The sequence below is a fragment of the Anguilla rostrata genome, chromosome 4 (assembly GCF_018555375.3).
Source record: "Anguilla rostrata isolate EN2019 chromosome 4, ASM1855537v3, whole genome shotgun sequence".
Taxonomy (NCBI): Eukaryota; Metazoa; Chordata; class Actinopteri; order Anguilliformes; family Anguillidae; genus Anguilla; species Anguilla rostrata.
The window spans coordinates 34874023-34897631 of NC_057936.1; the positions used below are offsets into that span (position 1 = coordinate 34874023).

The following is a 23609-nucleotide window of genomic DNA, read 5'->3' on the forward strand; positions in this document are numbered from 1 at the left end:
TGTCTTGAACTTTTACATTTTGTAGCCACTTAGGCTAATAAATGACCCTCGCCAATCGACACAGGTCAGGTCAGGCTAGGCTGTGTTCTGTAGGCTGATGAGAGTTGTGGGTGTGTTGTATCTGTGCAACAGGTTATATTTTCTGCGCTGTATCCGGTTTGACAGGAGGTCTGCTGTGATAACTGCAGATCTGTGAGAGAGAGACAGGAAGCCATGTGGGCACTCTGGGTCTTATCTCGCGCAGCTGGTCAGCCTTTCCACATCTTTTCATCGCGCTTCATTCCATTCTGCCTTTCAGGGCTATTCAGACTCCTGCACACGCACCACAGATTGGTTGTCATTTTTATAGCTGTTTCCTGAGAAAAATGAGTCACACAAAAAAGCACATGTATACACACACACACGCACACACAAGACACACAGACACATAGTTTTTATACTCGTCTTCCTGAATGGCACTGTTGGTAAAGATGTTAGCCACAGTATCGGGCTGAGTCTTTTAGTAAAGTTTTGGATGTCTGTTTGCACAGCTATGCTTGTATATCTTTACACTCTATATTCATTATTAGTGTTGTGCTCCTTCCTTGCATATTTATGCAGTGCATATGCATCTCGTCATTGAACTTTTGCTCCACGACACTCTAGTGGTTTACTGGTGTAGTGGGTGTCACTCGGCTAGCTCGCTAGTGAGGGCACAGTACAGGTGCGGTGGAGCGAAGGTCTCGTAGCGGGTTTCCGTGACGACGCAACCCTCTGATTCAAAAGTAACAACATTGCCCTTGGCTAAGGGCGATTTCGCTTTTAGCTGACTGTTAACATGTTTGCTTAAGAATGTTTGGACGAGTGAGAGGCCCGGGTTTCACTGCGCCTTTGTAGTAGTATAACTGTGTATGTGACAAATAAATGTTTGCATCTTGAATAGTATAGACACTGGAGGATCAAGCCATGACACTCTCATTGGCCTTTGACTGGATGACTAGCTAGTCTCTTTCCACCAAGAGTAGGCTGCGTTTCCTTGGGTTACTGCAGCAATGTTGGGTCTCGATCCAGACAATACGTCAGCCCTCCACACTGCCAGCTGTTATTAGTCAGGAATGGTGCCTCCCAGATACCCTGATATGAAATATGGAAAAGATGAGTTCACCAGGACGTTTATGACCATTGGCAGGGTGGCTTTTTATCAAAATTGACTCAATATGTGACTGGTCTAAACCGGTATTCATGCCTTTTTAACTCTGCGTGAGTGGTCTGACGTCGTCTCCTCTCCCGCTGTTCTGCAGACGGCGTCCCCCACGGGTCAGGGCAGGCCCGAGTCTCCGGTCTACGCTAACCTGCAGGAGCTGAAGATCTCGCAGTCCAGCCTGCCGCCTCAGCCCTCCAGCTCCCCGCTGCACACAGTGGGGGACTGGGAGACGTACAGGGACGGCAGCGGCCGCCACTTCTACTTCAACCGCGCCACGCAGGAGCGCACCTGGAAGCCGCCGCGAACCCGCGACGCCACAGCAGGCACGGGAAGCGCCTACCGTGGGGGAGTCCCCACACAGCCTCAACCACCACGAGACCTTCCAACCCGCGAGTCCCACCTAAACCCCTGCGCCTCCCTCCCACCAAACAGGAAGGAGCCTTTGCCACGGGCCCATAGAGCTGTAGTACAGTGCGTTCTCTCTCTTTGCCACCTTTGACCTCCGGTAATCAATCCGAGCTTGCACAAGCATGTTTCCTGGGAGAGACTGCTGGCATTCTAGGCACATCTCCCTGTATGGGTGTCCATTCCGGCTCTCATTACAGCCAGTGGTGTGTGAAAGTGAAAGCAGGCCTAGGCCGAAGCCGGGTCCCAGCTGCTGCTGTATTTAAACAGCGCTAAGCGGGCTTAGGGTTGTGTGTGTGATCAGACCTGTGAAACCCAGCTGGCAGGAGCGAAGTTTGTGAGGCAGTGCATCTACATGCCCGGAAGCCTGAATGGGCGGAGCGGCCTGTTCTGCTTTTCACTCATCCTTCTTGTGCTTTTGCTTTTATTTATTTATTTTTATATACATTTTTTGTGTTACATGAAAAGGACAAAGACACAAACTTACAAAAAAAAAAACATGAACATGAATTAATACATGAGAAGGCAGTTTAGGTGCTTAGATTAAAAATGAAATAAAATGAAATTAATAAATGGATAAATGGAGGGGAACCTGTTATAATTACTAATTCTTAGATTATCTTACACACCTACCCACAAAGCGACTTACATTAACAGGATGTGCATGCATACATACATAGATGTGGGTGCATTCACACATCTAAACATAAAGCTGACAAAAATACCAGCTCACACGCAAGGACATTTGGTGAAATAAGAAAAAGCATTCGTCACAAGATAATTTTACATTTACATTACATTACATTACATTACAGGCATTTAGCAGACTCTCTTATCCAGAGCGACTTACACAACTTTTACATAGCATTTTTTTTTTACATTGTATCCATTTAAACAGCTGGATATATACTGAAGCAATTTCGGTTAAGTACCTTGCTCAAGGGTACAACGACAGTGTCCTACCCGGGAATCGAACCTGCGACCTTTCGGTTACAAGCCCAGTTCCTTACCCACTGTGCTACACTCCGTCCATTTACATAATATATATGGTTTTGCCAAATATTGTTAAAGTCTGCATCTTTACCCCTTTGCCTATGGAATATTTTGTCTAAGAGGATGTAGCTTGAAAATTCATTAAACCAATGAGTAGCTGAATGGGGTTCACCTGATTTCCAATTTACAGTAATACACTTTTTAGCAGCTATTAATGCCAAATCCATATATCTTTTCTGGTAACTGTTCGAGCGATAAGAATTAATTTTTCCAAGTAAGCATAGCCACAGGTGATAAAGAATAGAAGTCTGGAGACAATTAGAAATCAAGTGAAGTACCTCTTACCAGTAAGAGATGATTTTGGGACAGTCCCAAAAAATATGGAGATGTGTACCTTTAAGTCACTTACAGTGCCAGGATAGAAACGAAATTTCCCCATTAATCTTATTAAGTTTCTCACGTGTAAAATATACTCGATGTAACATTTTCGTACTGTGCCAGCCTATGTCTACAGTTGTGTATCCTCAAACAGATATACATCCAGTCTTCCTTGTAGATACTTTCCTCTAAATCTTTTTCCCATTTTAGATATAGGGTATTTGATGACACATTTTTATTATTTATTAATGTTTTATATACCTTAGATGTAACCTTATCTGCGTCGTCTGTAGCGTTTAGTAATTCGTCAAGCTTTGAGTGTTCATCTAGGGATTGTTGTTTTGAACGTATCATATGTCTAACGTGAAAAAAATGTATTGAAGTGAGATGGCGGAAGCTGAAAAGAATTTTAGTCTGAAAAACACCACCCGCAAATAAACGGCGGACTTCCTGAGTACCTCTCTCATACCAACTCTTAAATGTATCCTCATTAAAACCAGCAGGGAGATCTGGGTTTTTCAAGATGGCTTCTTGTGCTTTTACTGTATGTGCTGTGGTTACAGGGAAGTGTACTTACTGATGTGTTTTCATCAGTTTGATTGCGTGTTGTAATGTATATGCCCAAGGCGTCACTTGGCGGGATGGCGTACCTGCCATCCCAATTTAAAAAGCGCTGGAAAAATATTGAACATGAGAATGATGACAAAATAGCTCCACACTGCCACCCTGTGGCCAGTGTGATTCGGTCCTCTGCAGTAATGCAAATGTGCTACAATGTGCCGCCTCATAACGGTGTGTGCTTAGCGTAGCCTTTTGAAGGTTGACATACAGTCTGAATCCATCGCTGTGAATCCCGGTGACACTTGAGCAGATGCAGACGAGAGCATGCTTACAGCGCGGCTCCAGCAGGAAGGAGTGCGGTTGATCAAGGCTGTGGTTGTCTTCGTAGCGATTCTCAGTTTTCGACCACAAGCTTCCGACGAGTTCCATCAACGTCAACATCAACTGTTTTCATAGGCTTTTGTGCTAAAAAAGTTAGTCTCCCAATTACAATGTTTTGAATGGTTAGTACAGTTTGTTTATTTCTTTGTGTTTATATTATTTTCATTTTTTGCTGTTTTCTTGTTTGGGTGAAAAAATGTATCACATTTGTGTTACTTATATTTATATATAGAAGTATTTATTGTTATTGTACACTATAATTGTGGCACATAACACTGTTTATATTTAATCATCATCTTTGAAGGGTGTCACTTTCTGCTTCTATAAACTCAATCACTTGCCCAGATCAGTTTGGTACAGATGCCAAACCTAAATTCATAATCAATTTATAAAATTGGTACCAATGCAAAGCATTGTGGGTTACCTGAGTCTGTATTGGGTTCATTATTTATTTTTTTGGGTGATCTCTCTGGCTCTTGATTGACGATGATTATTTTATCTTTGGGGGAAACTCTTTCATCTCATGATTTGATGGTCGCCTCTGGGTTTCCCGGACGACAGTCACCTCCTTCCCCGCAATGAATCACCGAACAGTCTTTTCCTCTCTTCTCTCTCCCTCCCTCTTTCCCTCTCTTCCGCGCCTGCTGATCCCAGCCTCTGTCATCGGAGGAGAACTGCCACAGCGCGTACTCCAGCCAATCAGACAGCCAGTACGGGTCCCCCCTGAGGGGCTGGTCAGAGGAGCTGGATGAGCACGGACACACCCTGTATGTCTGTGAATATACTAATGAGAAGGTACAGGGGTCTCTTCTGATGGTCTGTCTGTCCTTTCCATTTTTCTGTCTGTCTTCCCGTCCTCCTCTGCTCCTCCTGGGGGGTCATGGGGTCATGGGGTCAGGGTACAGGAAGAAGATTGGAGAAGCTCATGGTGGAAGGTGTGAGCATTTTTTTATTTTTTTGCTGCTGTTCACACCAACCAGTTTTATCCTCATCTGCTAAACACAGACCCCCAGGAGGACCAGCTGTGGGGTGGTGGGTGTGTGGGTTTGCCCCATTTAACAGACAGGGACTAAAATTCATGGGTGTCTTGTATGCTTAATGGGTTTCTGAAAGAATATCAGTACTTGACCATGAATATTGCTTATAAGTGCTTGTCATTGATTTAAATTTAATTGAAAATGTTTAACAAAAAATTTATAATGCCTTGTTTAAATACTGCTACTGCCGTGTCTGTGTGTGTGTGTCCGTGCGTGCACGTGTGCATGCATGAGTGTGCAGACATTTGTTTCAGGATTTCTCATCTCTCTCTGTCCGTGTTTTCAGTGGATAAAGCACGTGGATGAACAAGGACGGCCGTACTACTACAGCGCTGACGGGTCCAGGTCAGAATGGGAACTGCCCAAAGTGAGTCCCGCAGCGTTCATAATAGAGCCAGTTCTCAGCATAGGCCACAAGGGCGGGCACCTAGGATGCCATCTGTCTAGGGGTGGGGTATCTGTTTTGGGAGCTCCAAATGATGGGGGGGATGGGGAGAAATTGTCATCCCTTCCCCATGCCCAATTGCTATCCCTCCCGGGTGCTATTGCTCTCCTACTCTATATGATAGAATGTGACTTAATTACACAGTGTTGCTAAGGCATGGACACTGACTGTACAAAAGAGTAGTTACAGTTCAGCCCCACTGGCTGGTTATGGGAAGTACAGGCTCCAGGCAGGGTCAGGTGGGCTCAGAATGGGCGAGCGGCGAGAGCGAGAGACTGCTGCTCTGTTTGGGCTCTTTCACTCCTGCTCATGTCTGCTAACTGTGCGGGAGGGAAATTCTGTACCGTCCAGCCGACTTCTCCTGTGCCTGTTCCTAACCCACGCGCACATGTACAATAATACACATACACACACACGCACACTTGCGCGCACACACACAACTCTTAGTTTTTTCAGTTTGGCCGTTCACTCTTGTATGGCACACAGTTAAAGAGATTTCAGTTCCTCCCTTAATAGAGAAGCATCTTAAAAATAGAGATAATCTTAAACCTACGCCCTACCATAAATCTGTTGCTTACACCAGATATGTGCTTCCTGTGGTTCACTAGCGCCCAGTGATCCAGCTTTATTCATTTGTGATGGTGCTAAAATGAGAAGGCTGCTAATCTGGTTAAGTTAATAGAGATCAGGGCCAGCTTAGGAGTAGCGCTCGCTAACGTTGGTGGGCAGTGGACTGTGTGAATGTCCGCGGTGGACGTGCGTCTCCGGGGGACCAGGAACACGACGCGGGTGCCGTGCTCTCACAGGGGCGCGGCTCACTAGATGGCGTTCCGGGCCGTGAGGGGAGAGGTACTGGAGGGTGCAGTATTTGTTCCCTTGTATTTTTTCAGGTGGAGTTCTCTGCCTGATGCACTGTCCCTGTCCCTGTCTCTGCCCTCTCTCTGTCTCTGTCTCTGTGTCTCTCTCTGTCTCTCTCTCTCTTTGTTTCTATGTCTCTCTCTGTCTCTCTCTCTCTTTGTCTCTATGTCTCTCTCTCTCTCTCTCTCTCCCTCTTGCTCTCTCTCTGTAGTACAACCTCTCCCCGCCGCAGCCTGATGACATGCCCAAAAGCCGCAGCCTGGACCGGAGGCCCGAGCCCATAGTGCTGACCAAGTGGAGGCACAGCACCTACATGCTGGACGTCAATGACAAGGTAAGGGCGCTACTGTCCAGCACGCCTCCCGGAAACGTGCGCTCTTCCACTGCTCACAAGCGTGTGTGCTGCAGACCATATAGGATTGTGGTCCTGTGAACTTAGTGTGACTCCGCGACAGTGTTGATGTTAAGTTGGCTGTAGTCTTGTTTGAAATGGACGCTGTTTGTGAGCCTGGCTCAGCACGGTAGGGGATTTCAGCCTTATCGGAGGAGTGAGAAAAGAGACTGTGTGGAAGATAAGAGAAAAGCGTGGAACATGTTGTGTAAATCGGTTGCTTTGATTGGTCAGTGAGGTGCTGAGCAACATCAGTAATCAGCAAACCTTTGCAGCAATGTTACAAAGCCCTGAGTCAGAGAACGCAACTGAAATGATCTTACAGCACTTCCGTTTCTTGTGTGCAATGTACACTGCATGCAAAATGGAAGATATCCGGCCTGTTAAATTTCAGAGAAATTTGGGGTTTGTCAGTCGGGAGTTCTAGTTTTCTTATGTCAACACGTGCATGGACTCTCCCCGCACTGTGCACTGAAATTTCATGTCGTGTCATGAGATGTGGATGGTCATTTCTGGTAATTTATGCCTAGTATCTGGACTTTCTGACACTGTGGTTTCCAACATTGACACAGCCACACACGGCAGGAAATGTGTCCGTTTGTGTCCGCCTGTAAATGCACCTCTTAACGCAGTGGCACTTCCTTTGCCTTCAGACATACCTAACCCTAAAGGCTGTACCTCGGTGTATAGTTGTTCTTGCTTGCCATTCTACATCCTACACTCAAAAAGCCAACTGCCCTGAAAATGATAATACCGGGATGCCTGTTCCTGAAATAGCAGTAATTCACTTAACTTTCAGTGAACCCAGGCACTGCACTGCGTAATGACTGCGTCTGGTTGGTTGGCTGTGCTGGAGGTCAGGGGGAACGCAGAGTCCATGGTGGACTTGATTAATCTATTAGCATGGCTGTGGGTGATACTGCGACTTCATATTTTATTACATTACTGTCACTTAGCAGATGATCTCATCCAGAGTGACTTGCAGAAGTGGAGAACATCATTGTTAGTTTCAGGACTACAAAAGTGTGATATCAAGAAAGCACTGAAGGCCAGTTTATAATCAACAAGTGTAAAATTTGCCTAGGCAATCTGACAATTAGTATTACATACTGAAGTACATACAACTACACCTTTGACCGGAAGTATCTGGAGCTGTTTATCATGGTTTGGGCTATGCCCCATAATGCTACAGCATACAATGGCAATCTGAATGATTTTGTGCTTCCCCAACATTTTGGGGAAAGCCCTTTCCTGTTTTAGCATTGCATTACAATGCCTCTGGGCACACAGCGAGGTCTGTATAGAAATGCTTTTGTCGAGAATGGTGCATAAGAACTTTACTGGCCTGCACAGAGCCCTGACCTCAACCCCAACACCTTTGGGATCAATTGGAAAGCCAACTGAGCGCCAGGCCTAATTGCCCAATCAGTGCATGGCCTCACTAATGCCCTTCTGGCAGAATGTAAGCGAATCCCTGAAGCAATGCTCCAACATCTAGTATAAAGCCTCCCCAGAAGAGTGGAAGTTGTTATATCAGCAAACGGTGGACCAACTCCATATTAATGACCATAATTTTGGAAGAGATGTTGGATGTCAGGTTCCACATACTTTTATGCAGTATGCATACAGTAGCTAACATATTTGTACACCATTGTACCTATAAAAGTGTAATTTCAAAAGGAAATCCAAAAAGAAAGAAGGGGATAAATAAAGAGGGTCACCATGATGCAGTCTGTAGAGGTGGGTCTTCAGAAGGGTGGGGGGGGGGTGGCGGGGGGGTAGATGTGAAACGTGACCAGGAAATGCAGGCATACAGGGGTTGAAGGGGGAATTGCAAGATTAACAGAGCAGTGCCTTTAGCTGCCTGATAGGCTAGCACCCCGATTTTGAAATGATGCGAGCCAATATCAGAAGTCAGTCCTGGGAGATTAGAAGGGGAGTGACATGGCTCTGGTTGTAGTTTTGGCAAATAGCTATGTAATGGTTGAGGAACCGAGGTCTGATGAGGTAGAGGCAGAGAGACCAGTGATGAGGGAATTGCAGTAGTCCTGATGGGATATTTTCACTAACTTAAAAGAGCACCATAAGAATGGAATGGAAGAAATGCTCTTAAACATGATAGAAGCAGTCAAGTATAAGTCCCAGACAGAGGTGGAAATCCAGGTTCAGAAAGTAAAAGCCCTCCCAGTATTTTGTTCCAGTCACCTGGACTTGCTAATTAGCACAATTATTTAGCCAGGAGGTAGTACTGATTAGTGAAATCAGCTGGCTGAGTTCATGGGTAGAAGAAACACATGGCAGGACTTTTACTTTCTCACCCCTGGACTTCCACTTCTGGTTCCAGACATCAAGGGTTGGATAGGCTCAAATATGTATATATTCTTTAACCACATATATTAACTACCTTTAAATGAGGTTAAAGTTCTTCCTTGAATGAAGGATAAAGGACACATGCTGATGTTTAACTAGGCTGATGGGAATGCTCTATGTTTATTCTCGTGCCATGGCTGAATTGACCAGAAACACTAATGTAGTTGATTGTGGTAAATATACAACTCCCAATCAATCTGTATTTCAACCCCCTTAATCAATATTTATGTCTCAAGTGTAAACTAGTGCTATGACTCTGCTAAATCTATCTACTTTTGCTGTTTTCAGTCTCACCCTATGTTAGCGATCTTCAATCCTGGTCCTGGAGAGCCTCAGGGTCTTCTGGGTTTTGCTGTTACTCAACACTTGAGTAGGGCAGCAATTGATCAGTTAAGGCATTTGTTTACTAGGTTAACTCAGGTCAGCTGATTTCATGGGATATGTATCAGTTGCTGATCTTAAAGTGAAAACAAAAAACAGCAGACTCTGTGATTCTTCAGGACCAGTAGTTTATTGCGGTGTCAGCATTTCACATTGGTTAGTCTGTACATGTGACAAGTTTTTACAAAGTGATCTGTGTCTGTGAAGAAAATCCTCCACCTTGTTGTTGGCTTTAAATTCCATCCATATTTGTGAGGTAAATCGTTCACCTTGGTGTTGGCTGTAGATGATATCCATATTTATGAGGTAAATGCTGTACCTTGGTGTTGTCTCTAGATGTGTTCCATATGTGCGAGGTGAATTCTCCGCCTTGGTGTTGGGTGTAGATGTTATCTATATTTGTGAGGTGAACCGTCCACCTTGGTGTTGGCTGTAGATGTGCGCCTTATTTGTGATGTAAATGCTGCACCTTGGTTTTGGGTGTAGATGTTATCTATATTTATGAGGTAAATGCTCTACCTTGATGTTGGCTGTAGATGATATCCACATTTGTGAGGTAAATGCTCTACCTTGGTGTTGGGTGCTGATGTTACCCATATTTGTGAGTTAAATGCTCCACCTTGGTGTTGGGTGTAGATGTGATCCATATTTGTGAGGTAAATGCTCCACCTTGGTGTTGGGTGTAGATGTTATCTATATTTGTGAGGTAAATACTCCACCTTACTGTTGGGTGTAGATGTCTCATTCACTTATTTATGATGCCGTTCTCATCCCCAGGACTCTACGACAAGTCCCAAACAGAGCTCCCCTGGCTCTGACTCCTGTCCCTCATCTCCCAAGCCCCCTACTACCGTTAGTATCCCCTCCTGTCCTGCTGCGCTCCTCTAACCCCGCCCCACCCTGCCCTGCCCCGCCTGCTCTCTCCTCCGACCCTGCTGACCTCATCTACCGGCCATGTGTGAGCAGTGGTGAAAAGCCGCTGATAATGTGTGTGCAAAGACCTGGGCACCCAAAACCAGCGGGTGTTATACCTGCCCAGCTGTTAACCAGTAGTTCCTGTTTCTGTTTGGGTTTAGCAACAGGCAGATGATAGGCCGCAGTCCTGCTTGTTGTCAGTGCACAGTTATCTCAATCAAACGAAGCAGGCCGGATGCATGGCAGGTAAATGAGGTCTACTCCCTGGCCTCCCCTGGCAAATCTGAAGAAGTACACCATTCCCACAATCCTCCTCTCAGCTGCTTCCATTCGTAAGGTGCTCCGTTTTATCCTCTTACGAATGTCGCCAAGGCAACGCTGTAAACCATGAGCGTGAGGACTTGGGTGTCACGGTGACGGGGGCAGGTGGGGGTCGTTAATGAGGTTTCTGCAGTTGTCTCCCTTTGCGTGTCAGTGTCGCAGCTCCTTGTAGCTCCTGTGGTGGCCTTTGCACAGACCAGGCTTGTCAGCTCATCCAAAGCACGCTTTTACTCTCCTGAACAGGGCGGGCCTTGCGTGTGGTTCAGCAGTGTTAGCGTGTGTGTGCTTGCGTGTGAGTCTCTTTTTCTGCAGCGTGCTCACACCTGACAAGGGTACAGGCTTAGCCTCTACAGGTTTTTGTCAGGAGGTTTTTAAATATTTATTTTTCTGCACTGTCTTTGCTCACAATAAGGTGCTGTTTTATTCTGTTTGACTCTGTAGCCTTCTGAGAAGTGTGGAGTTCTGAATGTCACCAAGATCACTGAGAATGGAAAGAAAGTACGGTATGTACTGGGGAGTTACTGTGGCAGCTATATGTATGTACACTGTACTTATTAACATTAATTAAGCATTAATAACTGAGTATTATCCTAAAATGTCCGTATTGTAAAATCACACTTTGTGTGATTCTGCTTGATGACTAAGCTTTGACGACCGAGTTAGCATGTGAGCTTTATTAACGTGCAGGTTTGTGAGTGGTTGATTGAAGGATAGCTTTATTGATTATTGTCTAAGATTGGTTGGGTCCGGTGGGTCTGATGCGTCTGTGCTGTGGTTGCAGAAAGAACTGGACCTCCTCGTGGACCGTGCTCCAGGGTTCCTCTCTGCTCTTCGCTAAGGGCCAGGGGAGCGGCACCAGCTGGGTAAGTTTCCTGTGACTCACGCGGTCGGGCAGCCATGGAACGACCACAGGAGAAACGCGGTCAATCGTTTCTAGCAGGTCACGCTGTGCAAAGTAGGGGTTGCTTTTTCCACCACAGCTCTGTTCTTTTGCAGTCCAGTTGCTCACATGTTATCGGCCTCGGTTTATGGGATGTGGATGATGTACCATGAGGCTAAATGGGATGGATTCCACACCATGTCTGAAGTACAGTTGGCTGGTCTTTGTCTTTGTCTCCTCATGGCATTCCTTGTCCAATGGAAAAGCACGGTCTCTGGATTTAGCTTCACCACAGTTGGAATATATTTGTAAAATACAGCGGAGTATTCATCTTTCTTTCATTCATTTACTTGTAATGGGTTCTTAAACTCACAGCATGATCTGACCAGCTAATATATTTGTAATGTATAACTATCAGCTCCTAAAGTAAAGAAGTGTTAAATATTCATATGGACTATTTAAGGACAGAAATTATGTATAATGAACAAATAAATACAGAAATATATTTCTCAAAGTTGCCTTTTGCATTTTACAATATTGATCAAAATTAGAAATCACTATTAAGAACTGACTAAATGCTTAAAACGCAATGTTTTATTTCCTGATGAAAATCAGTTAAGTTCTTGAACTTCCTGTAAATTTGTCAGTTGCCTTCACATTTAAAATACAGCGAGGCATTCTTAACATTTGAAATACAGCAAAGGTTATGAATATTTAGTGGTATGCTGTAAATACTCATTCTTTTCAGAGTTTCACTGAGGAAGTCGGGGTCTGTCAGTAGCTTTGAAAGCAGCTCTTGCATCGGTCTCTGGGGAAGTGGGAGGGGCTGTGAAGCTTTCGGGTCTGTCTGGCTGTCTGCTTCCTCTGTGCTGTGTGTACGCCATCCTCTGTTTTCTCTCTGTCTCTGTACTTTTTGTGAACTTCTGTGACATCACACTTTTTTATCCCCTCCTTCTTTTCCCATCAAGTCATACTACCGCAGCGGCTCCATCCCTGAGCTGCTCCTCTCGCTGCTAAGCAACTGGAGGCGCTCGGTCAAGCCCCGCCCCGCTGTCTCCTATGTGCGCTCTGGGCCAGGCCCGGCCGTCGCTGTATGTGTGTTTTCTCTGCATGCCGCCCGCCGACCGTCCGTTTGTCCGTCTCGCTCGCTCGCTCGCACGCGCTCTGCTCCCCTCTCTTCTGCCTGCCACTGCTCGAACCCTGGGCCTCGGGGCTGTCGCCACGGCGCTTTCGGAATGCGATCGCTTTTGGGCTGGGCTCCGTGACGCCTGAAACAGAGCTTGGGTTTGCCTGCCTGCGTTCCTGCATGTGGATTTCACTGCGTTTCCTTTCATGAATTCACAGATTTTGGTCATTGTGTGGAATGTCGCTGCACCCTCAGTTGTGGATCAGTTGTGGTGTTTTAAAAGGGTGATTTTCACGGAGCGGAACAGAGGACGATAGCTACGGTGCACCAAAGCCCATTAGTTGTCTGTTGCCTTTGGGAATGAGTGGGTGAGCCCAGGCTCTGTTCATGCAGATGAGAATGGAACCCTCGCCAGGCTGTGGGCCGAGGTGTGTGTGTGTGTGTCTGTGTGTGTGCGTGTGCATGGTGTGCTGGTGGAGTAACCTGTTTACCCTTCATTATTCGTTGGCTTAGCAGGCTTTAAGCAGATTCGCCAGCCACCCGTTTGCCGTTTTAATATCACATTTAATGCCGGCTGGAGTCGTCAAGGTGAAGTGGTGAACCTTTAAGAGCTACAGTGGCAAGGCTGAGTATTTAAACCTGTGAACACCTGGAGTTCAGTGCTGCCTAAACTCAGAACTGCTGCTCAGTTCCTCCTAAATGCACCTTACAAAATCTCAGAGAGCTCAGCAGAGCTGCCCATAATGTGTTTTCTGTGCTTCACCTTGTCCCTATCATCATAACAAATCCCCACTCCATACAGTCTGTCCCGAACTCTAGTGCAGGGGCGGCGGTGGGAGGAGACTTCAGGAACAGTAATAACACTTCTGATGTGGATGGAGACGTATGCTTGCGAGCCTGCCATGGAGGCCTTATGGAGGCCCCATCGCAGCGTCTCCAGTCTCTGCTCCGTGAGCACCCTTAATTGAGTTACGAAAGTCAATCAATATGGGTGACCGTTCACTGGAGGGCTTCCGTTTCAGAGCGATTAGGTTTGGGGGAGTGTGATGAGTTCTTCTGTCAGCCTTACTGAGTTTTCTTCATCCGATTAACACAGCCGATTCTTGGTGGGTCCGTAATTTGATTGGGAAAACCTGATTACGAACTGTGCCTTTTTTTCCCCCTTGAAAGCACACGCAGATAGCATGTTTTGGGTCTTTAAATAGGACACGGTGTAAACATCAAACCAGGCTTCCATTTTATTGGATTTCTCTTGGCATGAACATGCAATTGAAGGCACATCTTAGCAGGTTAGACTAAACCGGGTCAGTTTCTGGTCAGTGAATCTGGTCAGTGAATATAAAGCAAAGTATATTTCAAGAAAAACTCTAGAGTCTGTTGATGCTTTGCTGGTAGTCCCGCCCAGATTTAGATTTAGATTTAGGTTTATGCTTCAGTGAACTACCTTATTAATCACTGTGGCTTTTGTCATGAAGGTAATGGAAAAGATCAGCAATATTTCAGTATTTACCGGGAATCAGTTTTCTGGCTGAATGTATACACCTTTATTCACAACCCTTGGCATTAGAGCTAATGCAGTTCTGTATTTTATATATGTAGTATATTATGAATTATGATTAATGTATTAAAATGAAAAATTTTCAGTATGTGAAAATGTATGCAAATGTGAAGAAATGAATCTACATATTTGAAGTTTTTAAATCCATGCATATTTAGAACTGTAGGTCTTTAATCTTACAGTTCCACTATTAAAGTGTGTAAACTGCTGTTGGTGCTGAGCCTTTTGTCATAATTGCCAGTCGTTTTTTTTTTTTACCCTCTTGCCTGGGTACACTTTCAGCAGTTGCAGTTTAGCCATTTAGCGGCTGCGCTCATCCAAATGCCCTCGCACAGCTCACACGGCTTACTTGCAGTCAATGAATGCAGGGTAAAAGGGCAGTGCCCTACCTGAGAGTCCAGCCTGCCGCCATGTAAGGCACCAGCTCAGCTCCCTGACCACTGTCACCCATTTTGTGACGCGTGCGTCTGACCCGCTCTGTAAATGGCTGCCCCTCTGTAGGCAGTGGGGAAGCGGCGGGCTCCGTTCTCAGTCTCAGCCCTCGTTGCTGTGAGATACGCAGCCACAGGCCTTATCAGCCGAGGCAGATCTGGTGATGGTGCAGGCTGCACCACTTTGCCGCTCCCCCTCCTGCGCCCGCGCTCCTCGGTGACGTGTGATGTTTACTCAGCGCGCCTCATGCGTGCTTCTCGCCAGTTATTAAATTATTAAAACATTGCTTTGAATCAAAGCTTGTTATTCCTCTCCACTAATTGCAACCCTGAAGGGGCTTGACTGGAAGGGAGCCTTTGCATTTACATGTACATTTACAATTAGCAGGTGTAAATGTGGACTTACACACCTTACATTCTACGTATAATCCATTTGTACAGCTTGTTCTTTAGTGAGGCTGTTCAGGTTAAGTACCTTGCCTAAGGGTGCTGTGATGGCACCCCCACCAGGAGTCAAACCTTCAGCCTTGGAGTAGAAAGCCGAGTTCTCTAACCATTAATCTGCACTGCCACCCTGCTTTAACTGAAGTGAGCTCTGTGCTGCAGTCACTCTCACTGCAAAGGCAGCCAATGACCGCATGCGACTAAAAGACCTGCTAACTAGTCCCAGCAAAGGACCTATTTCTGCATTTGCGCTTCATCCAGTAACAGCTCAGAGAGACCCACTGTCCTGTCTAGCATTGTGACTGACTATTTGAGCTTGATGTAGTCAGGTTTGGAATTGGTTGAGCAGGGTAGGATCATGGTAATGGGCCCTGAATTGTGGGGGTGGGGGTTGGGTGGGGAGTACCAGGCATCCATTTCATATCTGCATGCCTGTCTAAGTAGGCAGAACAAGGAGCCAAGTGCTCCCTTTTCTTACTGGGAATAGTGTGGCAGAGGAAGGTGGTGTTATGTCTGCCATTTTCTCTTCCAGCTTAAAAAAATCGATGGAGTCACTGGAAGATGGTTTCTTTGCCGTGTGTTGTGATTTAATCCCAGAATCTACTAACTCTCCATCACGTTTTGGAAAATCAGTGTCCACATACATGTTGCTTTTCTTTCCTCTGTAGAAATTTGGGAGCAACTCCAAACCGGAGTTCACAGTGGATCTCAGAGGGGGTTCGGTGGAGTGGGCCTCCAAGGACAAATCCAGCAAAAAGCACGTCATTGAGGTACATCTCAGTGTTCTCTTTCATACCACGTCAGCTTGAGGAAGCTGTCCTGAGGCACCTCTTTGCTCTAGAAAAATAAATTTACTGTACATGTATCTGTGACTCCCCCTAGTGTTTCAGTTACAGCATTACAACTTGTACAGGTTTCAGAATCGGTTCAGTGTCAAATGAACTTGGGTGCAATTTGCAGCTTTTTTTAATTACGTTGGTTTTTCCAGGATGTGTTCCTACAAACACAATACAAATCACATTTACTGCTGGTGAGGCTGAGATTGTGTGCACTTTTCTTGACAGCTGATTGTGTATGTCTTTTTCTTGGCTGCTGATTGTGTGTGTTTTTTTTCAAAGCTGACTATTTGTGTTTCTTCGCAGCTGAAGACTCGCCAGGGGACGGAGCTGTTGATTCAGTCTGAGATTGACAGTGTCATAAATGACTGGTACAGATCCCTGGTTGAGACCATCAGTACCCATGTGAGTGGGAAATTAAAATACCGCCCCCCTCTCGCCCCCACACTCGCCATCACACCACATCGTCACCTGGGCAACAGTAATATTTACAGAAATTTCATTTATGTGCACGCTCATTACAACACGCATTACTAGCAGTTGTCTGAACTGTCTGTCATCAGCAGGAACATGCTGTTATTTTTTTGTTTTGCGATATTTTTTTGCTTGGCTTGTGAGTATATGCATAAGATGCTTTTGCAGTACCTCATGTCTCCACTTGATGGCAGCTGGAACACAGTGTTTGCACCACTCACCGAGCGAGTGAGTGCATGGCTGTGCTTTTGCCAAATGGGTGTAAGACTTTACGGCAATAAGACGGACTTACAAATATGGTTGGGCATTCCAAATTTGGAAAAGAAGGAACATATTTTTTCCTATAAAATTGGGTTTATGGACTTATAGTATAAATATAATTGTGGAGTGACGTTGCCAGTGGCGATGTGTTGTTTGCACAGGCCTGGGAGTCTGACGAGGCCATTGAGGAGGACATGCCCGAGTCCCCAGGGGCTGAGAAGCAGGACAAGGAGAAGGAGCACCGCGACTCCAAAAAGAGCAGAGGTGAGAGGGAGCGTTCTCCTTAATCGCCACTGTGCGTCTGCGCGGCTCCTAACCGCTTCTGCGCGTTTCTGACCGACGGCGTTCGCGCTAGTGGCCTGCGGACCTGCAGGCGTTTCGCTGGCGCATTTTTCTCTTGCTGACGCCTTGACCTTTGACCCCCCCCCCCCCCAGTCCTGAAGAACTCGGCCAGCATGGACCCGTCGGACCAGAAGAAGACGCGAGTGAAGCTGAAGAGGTTCCTCACGCGCAGGCCCACGCTGCAGGCGGTCAGAGACAAGGGCTACATCAAAGGTACCTGCTGCGCTGCGTGCGTTAGCGCTGTCAGAGAGAGGACGCTAGGCTCTGAGACGCTCACTCTGGCCAAGGCCGGGTAATGTGGTGTCAGAAGTCTCAGTAAGAATATGTGAACATCAGGTGACCAACATGTTTAATATAAAATGGTCCCCATTGCTGCCACTGTCAACTCTGCTTTAGTCCGTCCCTCAGTTTGAGCTTTGCCGTGAAGAGAAATACAGAGGGAGAGTTTACATGCCTCTCCAACAACCAACCCGTTCGTCTGCAGTTTGAATTTCATCACCCTTCCCTGCATAGTCTAGTTCAGGGGTGTTAAAACAGTCCTGGAGGGCTGCAGTGTGTGCTGGTTTTGGATGAGTTTCAGCATGAGTGATTAATTTAACTAATTGATTGGCTAAAGAGTCCACACACCTTGTTCCCAAGGCCCTAAATTCACTGCTGGTTGAAAGGAAACCATAAATACATGCAGACACTGTGGCCCTCCAAACTGCAGTTTGAGACCCTTGGTCTAGTCTCTTTTCTCTCACTCTTGCAGTCTTTCTCTCCCTCCTTCTTCCCCTTCTCTCCCTCAGTGTTTCTCTTCTGCTATCTCTATATGGATGAAATCTCACTACTGTGTGTGTTTTGTTTGTGTTCACCTGTGTGTGGGTACACGTGCTAGTATCACATAGAATTGATTGTAAGGAAGGCAGTGTTTAGGACTGCAATGTTGCTCATTCAGTTTCACGTTTTTAAAATGCTGATTTTGTGTCTCAGATCAAGTCTTTGGCTGCAGTTTGACAAGTCTGTGCCAGAGGGAAAACTGCTCGGTGCCAAACTTCGTCAGGAAGTGTATCGACCATGTCGAAAACACCGGTGCGTCCCAACGTCCTCCTTTCGCTTTAATTAAATTAGTTAAAATGATAGATGCTCTGCTTGAAAACAGTCTCCGATGATGTGCCTTTGTTATTCTACTATGTGTGTCAAACTGTATTTCCAGAGGGACACTGTGTCTACTTCTCTTAATTACCTCTCTGATTAATTTACTCTGTTGTTTTATCATTCTATAAGGTGTTTATCTCATATAGCCTTACTGTTGAAGATGACAGGGCCAGAGATACTGTGTATTTTGGGAAATGCATGGGTGTAACATGTACAGCATATAATCCGCTCAGCCTTGGTTACTGATTGGACTAAAACATTGAGCATACTCACTGCCTCTCTAGGAAGTGAGTCTCTCAGCCTTGGTTACTGATTGGACTAAAACATTGAGCATACTCACTGCCTCTCTAGGAAGTGAGTCTCTCAGCCTTGGTTACTGATTGGACTAAAACATTGAGCATACTCACTGCCTCTCTAGGAAGTGAGTCTCTCAGCCGTGGTTACTGATTGGACTAAAACATTGAGCATACTCACTGCCTCTCTAGGAAGTGAGTCTCTCGGCCTGGTTGTTTACGTGTACGGTTGCCGAGTTTCTGTAAGTGATAAGCATTTACACACAGCGAGGTCTTGAAGCTCAGTGGCGTCAGAATTGACTCGGCCTAATTTACGGTTTAAATGCAGTCTCTCCATCTTTCTCGCTGTCCTTTCCCTGCAGGTCTGAGTGTTGATGGATTGTACAGAGTGAGTGGGAACTTGGCAGTGATACAGAAACTACGCTTCGCTGTGAACCACGGTACGCCTCTCCGCACACACATTCTCTCTCTCCCTCTCTCTCTCTCTCTCCCTCTCTCTCTCTCTCTTCCCCTCTCCCCCTCTCCCCCTCCCTCCCTCCCTCTCTGTAAAAGCTTGACTCAGTCGATAAACACTCGGGGAGCGATCTTCTGCACAAAGCGGCTATCTGCTACCGGCTGCACACACGCAGTGCTCTGTTCCCTTCTCTTCTTCTGCAGAGTGGACACGATTTTACACACGTTTAAAAAACTTTCTGCCAAATACATTTCACTGGTCACGGCAAACAGCCTTGAGAAAGATTCAGCTCACTCCTCATGCAAAGCTGTTTTTCTTTACTGGCTGACTGTAGTCTATCATCGGAACAAACTATGGAAGGTTATATCTTAGAGTAAACTGGGGAAGATTATTTTTTTAGAATGAACTATGGAAGTTATTTCTTGCCTCAGAGCTTTTGAGGGTATTCATGTGGAGTGCAAAAGCCACTTTTACCGACTGACATCTGAATATTGCATTTGCCCTCTTGTGTTTTACCATCTTAGTGTGAGGCTTTCAGAGTGGCTGGTGCATGTTGAATGAGGATGTTATTATTTCATAAAGAATTCAGTACGAGTTTAACACAGGTGCTCTTCACTTCTGTAAGGCGCGCTGAATAAGAGCATTGGCTAAGAGGCCGTGATGCGGTAATGTAATTCAGCTGAAAACGGGCGTTAACATTGCTCCTCTTCTGCCTCAATACCACAACATGCACAGCAAGATAGTGCCCACCATGCTATTGCATTTCAATGCAGCATTGCATTCTGGGGAAATATGTTACACGGTATATTCATTATTTTGAGGTTATGGAACATGGCTGTATGACAATGGGTTAGAAAATTTGAATGAATGAATTTCAGAGGAGTTCCTCAGTATCAAATGGATCAAAAAACATGCTGAATTTAATCATTTATTTTATATATTTCAAATGAGATATTAAATTGTGTTTGAAATAAGCTTTGTGCCACTCTCCTCCTCCTTCAGTACCATCTGGTTCATCTCTATAGAACTGTCCCAGCTGTGAAATCAAACAGACAGACAGACACTGCTCTTTAATTAAATGTCTGTAATTAACTCCGCTTACCATGTCTCAGGATTCTTATCCGCCAACAGTGTGTAATTTTGTTCCCCTGAATCACACAGTGAAACTTCACTCCAAACCCATTGATCCTCCCTCAGATACGGTCACAGGAGCACACTCGTACAAACTTGTGGTTAGCCGTGTTTAAATGGTCATGCTTTTGGAATACCTCTCGGGCTGTTGGCCACTTACTCTTGTAGGCTGTCACAATGCCACAGATTTAGGCATTTGCTCTGGTGGTCAGTCAGAGTGGCACAGAATTATCCTTTACTTTAGCAGTCAGTCCCATAGCGATACGGCTGGTGCCTCTGCAGAGGCTGGACTGCTGCTTACCTCAGAGCACTGAAAGAGTCCAGGCAGCCAAGCACCTCTGTTACCATGGCATGAACGTATAGCTCATCGGTTAGCTGGCTAGTAGTATAGCCGCGCATATACAACTAAATTATTGGGATTTTTGCTGCAACCGTGCTTTGTTAGCTTTGGCTAGCTAACCAGCTGCGCTGTCTAACAATGTATGCAGTATAACTGGTCGCGACATGAATTTAAATGAGGATAACTGCAGTATCTTCTCCGTGCTACAGGTTTTAGATGTCGGGAACTCTACGGTTGCATGCAGGTCACAGGCCATTTGAGGAAGAACTATTTCAACACTAGAGGGCGCGCTTGAGCAAAGGACTGCGTTCATACTGGCAAATCACGTACAAAGTTCATTATCGGTCCGGCATGTAGGCTGGCCTCTAGTTGCATGGTCATTAAGGCAGCGTCAGTCACAGACACACATGGAGTGAGGTGTGTACCTGATAAATGTCCATGTCATACGGTCTGTGAGTGGGTGAGCTAATTCTCGATGTTTCTGTCCCGTTAGATGAGAAGGTAAACCTTGACGACAGCAAGTGGGAGGACATCCACGTGACCACGGGAGCCCTGAAGATGTTCTTCAGAGAACTGCCCGAACCGCTCTTCACCTACTGCTCCTTCAACGACTTTGTCAACGCCATTAGTAAGGGGCAACACACATTCATCACACATGTCCATCTATTTTCTAGTGTTTGGCATTTATAATCTTACTTAGTACAAAGCATAGACTCACACTGCGGAGCCAAAGTATTATTTAGATCTGTAGACTAATGTTCTACTATTCATAATCTTAGTAGTTTCATGTATTTTGTTTAGTATTATTAAAATGACAGGAACCTGCAATTCTCTGATGGGCCACACGGCGGTGCCACACTACACTGAGAATAGAGGATACATTCTCTGGAACCAGTTGTGTGGCCAGGAGCAGATATTAAATGCAGGCCATGAAATTAAACCTTTTTCTTTTGTGCTTTCTTTCTTCAAGAATGTCCGGACTACAAGCAGCGTGTGCATTCAATAAAAGACTTAATCAAGCAGTTGCCAAAACCGAACCACGACACCATGCAAGTTCTTTTCAAGCATCTCAGAAAGTGAGTAGAACCTAATTGAATTTTCCCCGCCCCACATTTCCCAGGGTTTCCTTTGCCCGAAGCAGCGGATAAACGGTCCAGTAACAGGGCGTGGCACGCGGCCGCGTCAGCCCGTAAACGGAGGACGGGGGGCGTCGTCTTCGCTCGCCTTACAAGTCGGGACTTCCGGTTCTCGTTAGCCGCGCTCGATTAAAAACGACGCGGTCTGCGATATTCAGTAACGGCCTCGCCTTGTAGCGCGCCGCAGTATGTCACAACAGACAGCCCTGCAGCCGGAGACGGCCCCCGCCAGCCCCCGCCGGCCCCCGGCGGCCGCAGCGCAGCGCTGTATTAGGTTATCTCGTTCCGTCCATTAGCGGGGCAGACTTGGAGGCCGGCCAGCTCCGTCATTAGAGCCCAGCCGTTCCGGAGGGGAGCCACTCGATACGCTGCCGCTCGCTCAGCGGCGTGATGGGTAAAGCGATCGAGCCGCTCTCGGCGTGCTGCGGCGGCGCAGTCCGGCCAGGTCCAGCTGTGAGGGCGTCTGGGAGCGTCTGAAAAAGGGCGGCTTCAGGCAGAAGCGTTTGATGTCGCGATGGGGGCTGTGGAGCTGGGAGCTGTGAGTGATTGTGAGTTATGTTTTATGGGTGCTGGAGATATCCTTAGACGTATGCTGACAGGGTTGGTAAATGAGCCTAACGGTGGAATGGGACCTATAACCATTAGGGTGCCTGTCTGAAACCTGCAGGAGTAACAGCTGGTTCGCCATTGCTGCACTTGAGCAAGGAACTAAGCCAGAATTTATTTTAACTGTATAAACCGATAATATATAAAAAAATAAACTTAAGTCATGTAAGTAATTGAGTGGTTGTGTTTTTTTGCCAAACTCTCAGTGGCAGGTGAAATGGCTGCCAACTGGTTTGCCACCTTGTGCTCCGGGGTGTTTAAAACTGTTGTCTGTAACCTGCAGCCAATAAGATTGCATCTGGCTCTGGGGATGAAGCTCATTGGCTCTTATTTCACCTGACTGTTCTCAGCAGGGCCTTCAGGGGTGTGGGCGTCATTGGGGTGGGGGGGGTGGGGGGGGAGCCGCTTGGGAGGACGCTGGAGTATTCTCGTTAATGTGCCATGCAATTAGACCTTCCTGCCGGAGATGCTGATGGGTTGGCACCAGGAGTGCGCGCGGGTGTTAGCATGGGGGCGTGTGGGCGGGCGGGCAGCCCTGTTTCAGCACAGAGACCCAGTAATTTCCCACCTCCGAAGCTTGTGTATGCTGAACTGGGGTGCGGTCTCCAGGAGCGAGACATCTGAACCTGCCAGTCTTAGGTCTCCTGCTGCTCTGTGGAGAGACTGTGACAGTGACTGTGGAGAGACTGTGACAGTGACTGTGGAGAGCTTACTGGAAACTGTCATGCCCTCTGAGCTAAATTGCTAGCTGGTATCTTCTGTGCACTATCATCCAGGAATACAGAAGAACAAAACTATGGAGTAGAAGTTAACATTGCCATGTACATAGGGTCTCTTCAGAAGTGAACTCTAATAGGTCCACTGGGTCTCTTTAGAACTAAACACTAGAACATACATTGCGTCTCTTTAGAAGGTAACACTAGCATGTCCACTGAGTCTTCTTACTAGTGAAAACTGTCACATGCACTGAGTGTCTTCAGTACTTCAAAACACCAGCAATGTGCACAGAAAGTTGAATATAAATAAACTAAAATCTGTTGTCTGACCCAGGAGGGACTGCATTTCGTTTTATTTATTGAATCATTCTAACCTGTTGCATGTTATTCTGACCTGGTTTTAAGTCCTATGACACTTAAAAGACACTCATGCGTTGTGTGAAGGCGGGTTGGTTTTCTGGGCTTGTTTTACCAGTCGTGTGCTGCGTTTTGATTAGCGTAGCCTTCAGCCCGCAGGACCGTGCTATTTGGAGACGGTACTGAAGCTGAGCAGACCAAAGCTTCATTTCAGACATACGGAGTGGCATTTCTTTATCTCCCATTAGCATTTACACTCTTCTTCTCCAATGGAAAACGATTACGGCTGACATTTTGTCTCCTGAAGAAGGTTTTCCTTTTTTATTTTGGTCTGTTTAAGATAAGAGGGATTGGTGTTTGCGTAACCGGACCTTTGTTGAGCTTTAAAGAAGTCTCGAGTGGAGAGTGAGTCCATTTTCCCTGGAGCCACCCTTTTGGTCTGTAGAAATGGGACCTGGATCGCCACAG

At 46.2% G+C, this 23609-nt stretch overlaps 1 protein-coding gene across 1 annotated transcript in view; it reads left to right on the forward strand.

Moving 5' to 3' along the window:
- Positions 1–23609, forward strand: part of LOC135253282 (rho GTPase-activating protein 12-like) — a 74618-nt gene that overhangs the window by 48837 nt on the left and 2172 nt on the right. Inside the window, exons 3-17 of the mRNA XM_064332370.1 lie at positions 1281–1532; positions 4556–4696; positions 5225–5305; positions 6453–6575; positions 10161–10235; positions 11061–11122; positions 11401–11482; positions 15727–15828; positions 16201–16299; positions 16791–16893; positions 17065–17184; positions 17944–18042; positions 18764–18841; positions 20820–20954; positions 21297–21402. Coding sequence (XP_064188440.1) covers positions 1281–1532; positions 4556–4696; positions 5225–5305; positions 6453–6575; positions 10161–10235; positions 11061–11122; positions 11401–11482; positions 15727–15828; positions 16201–16299; positions 16791–16893; positions 17065–17184; positions 17944–18042; positions 18764–18841; positions 20820–20954; positions 21297–21402 — 1658 coding nt within the window. The remainder of the gene's footprint in view (positions 1–1280; positions 1533–4555; positions 4697–5224; positions 5306–6452; positions 6576–10160; positions 10236–11060; positions 11123–11400; positions 11483–15726; positions 15829–16200; positions 16300–16790; positions 16894–17064; positions 17185–17943; positions 18043–18763; positions 18842–20819; positions 20955–21296; positions 21403–23609) is intronic.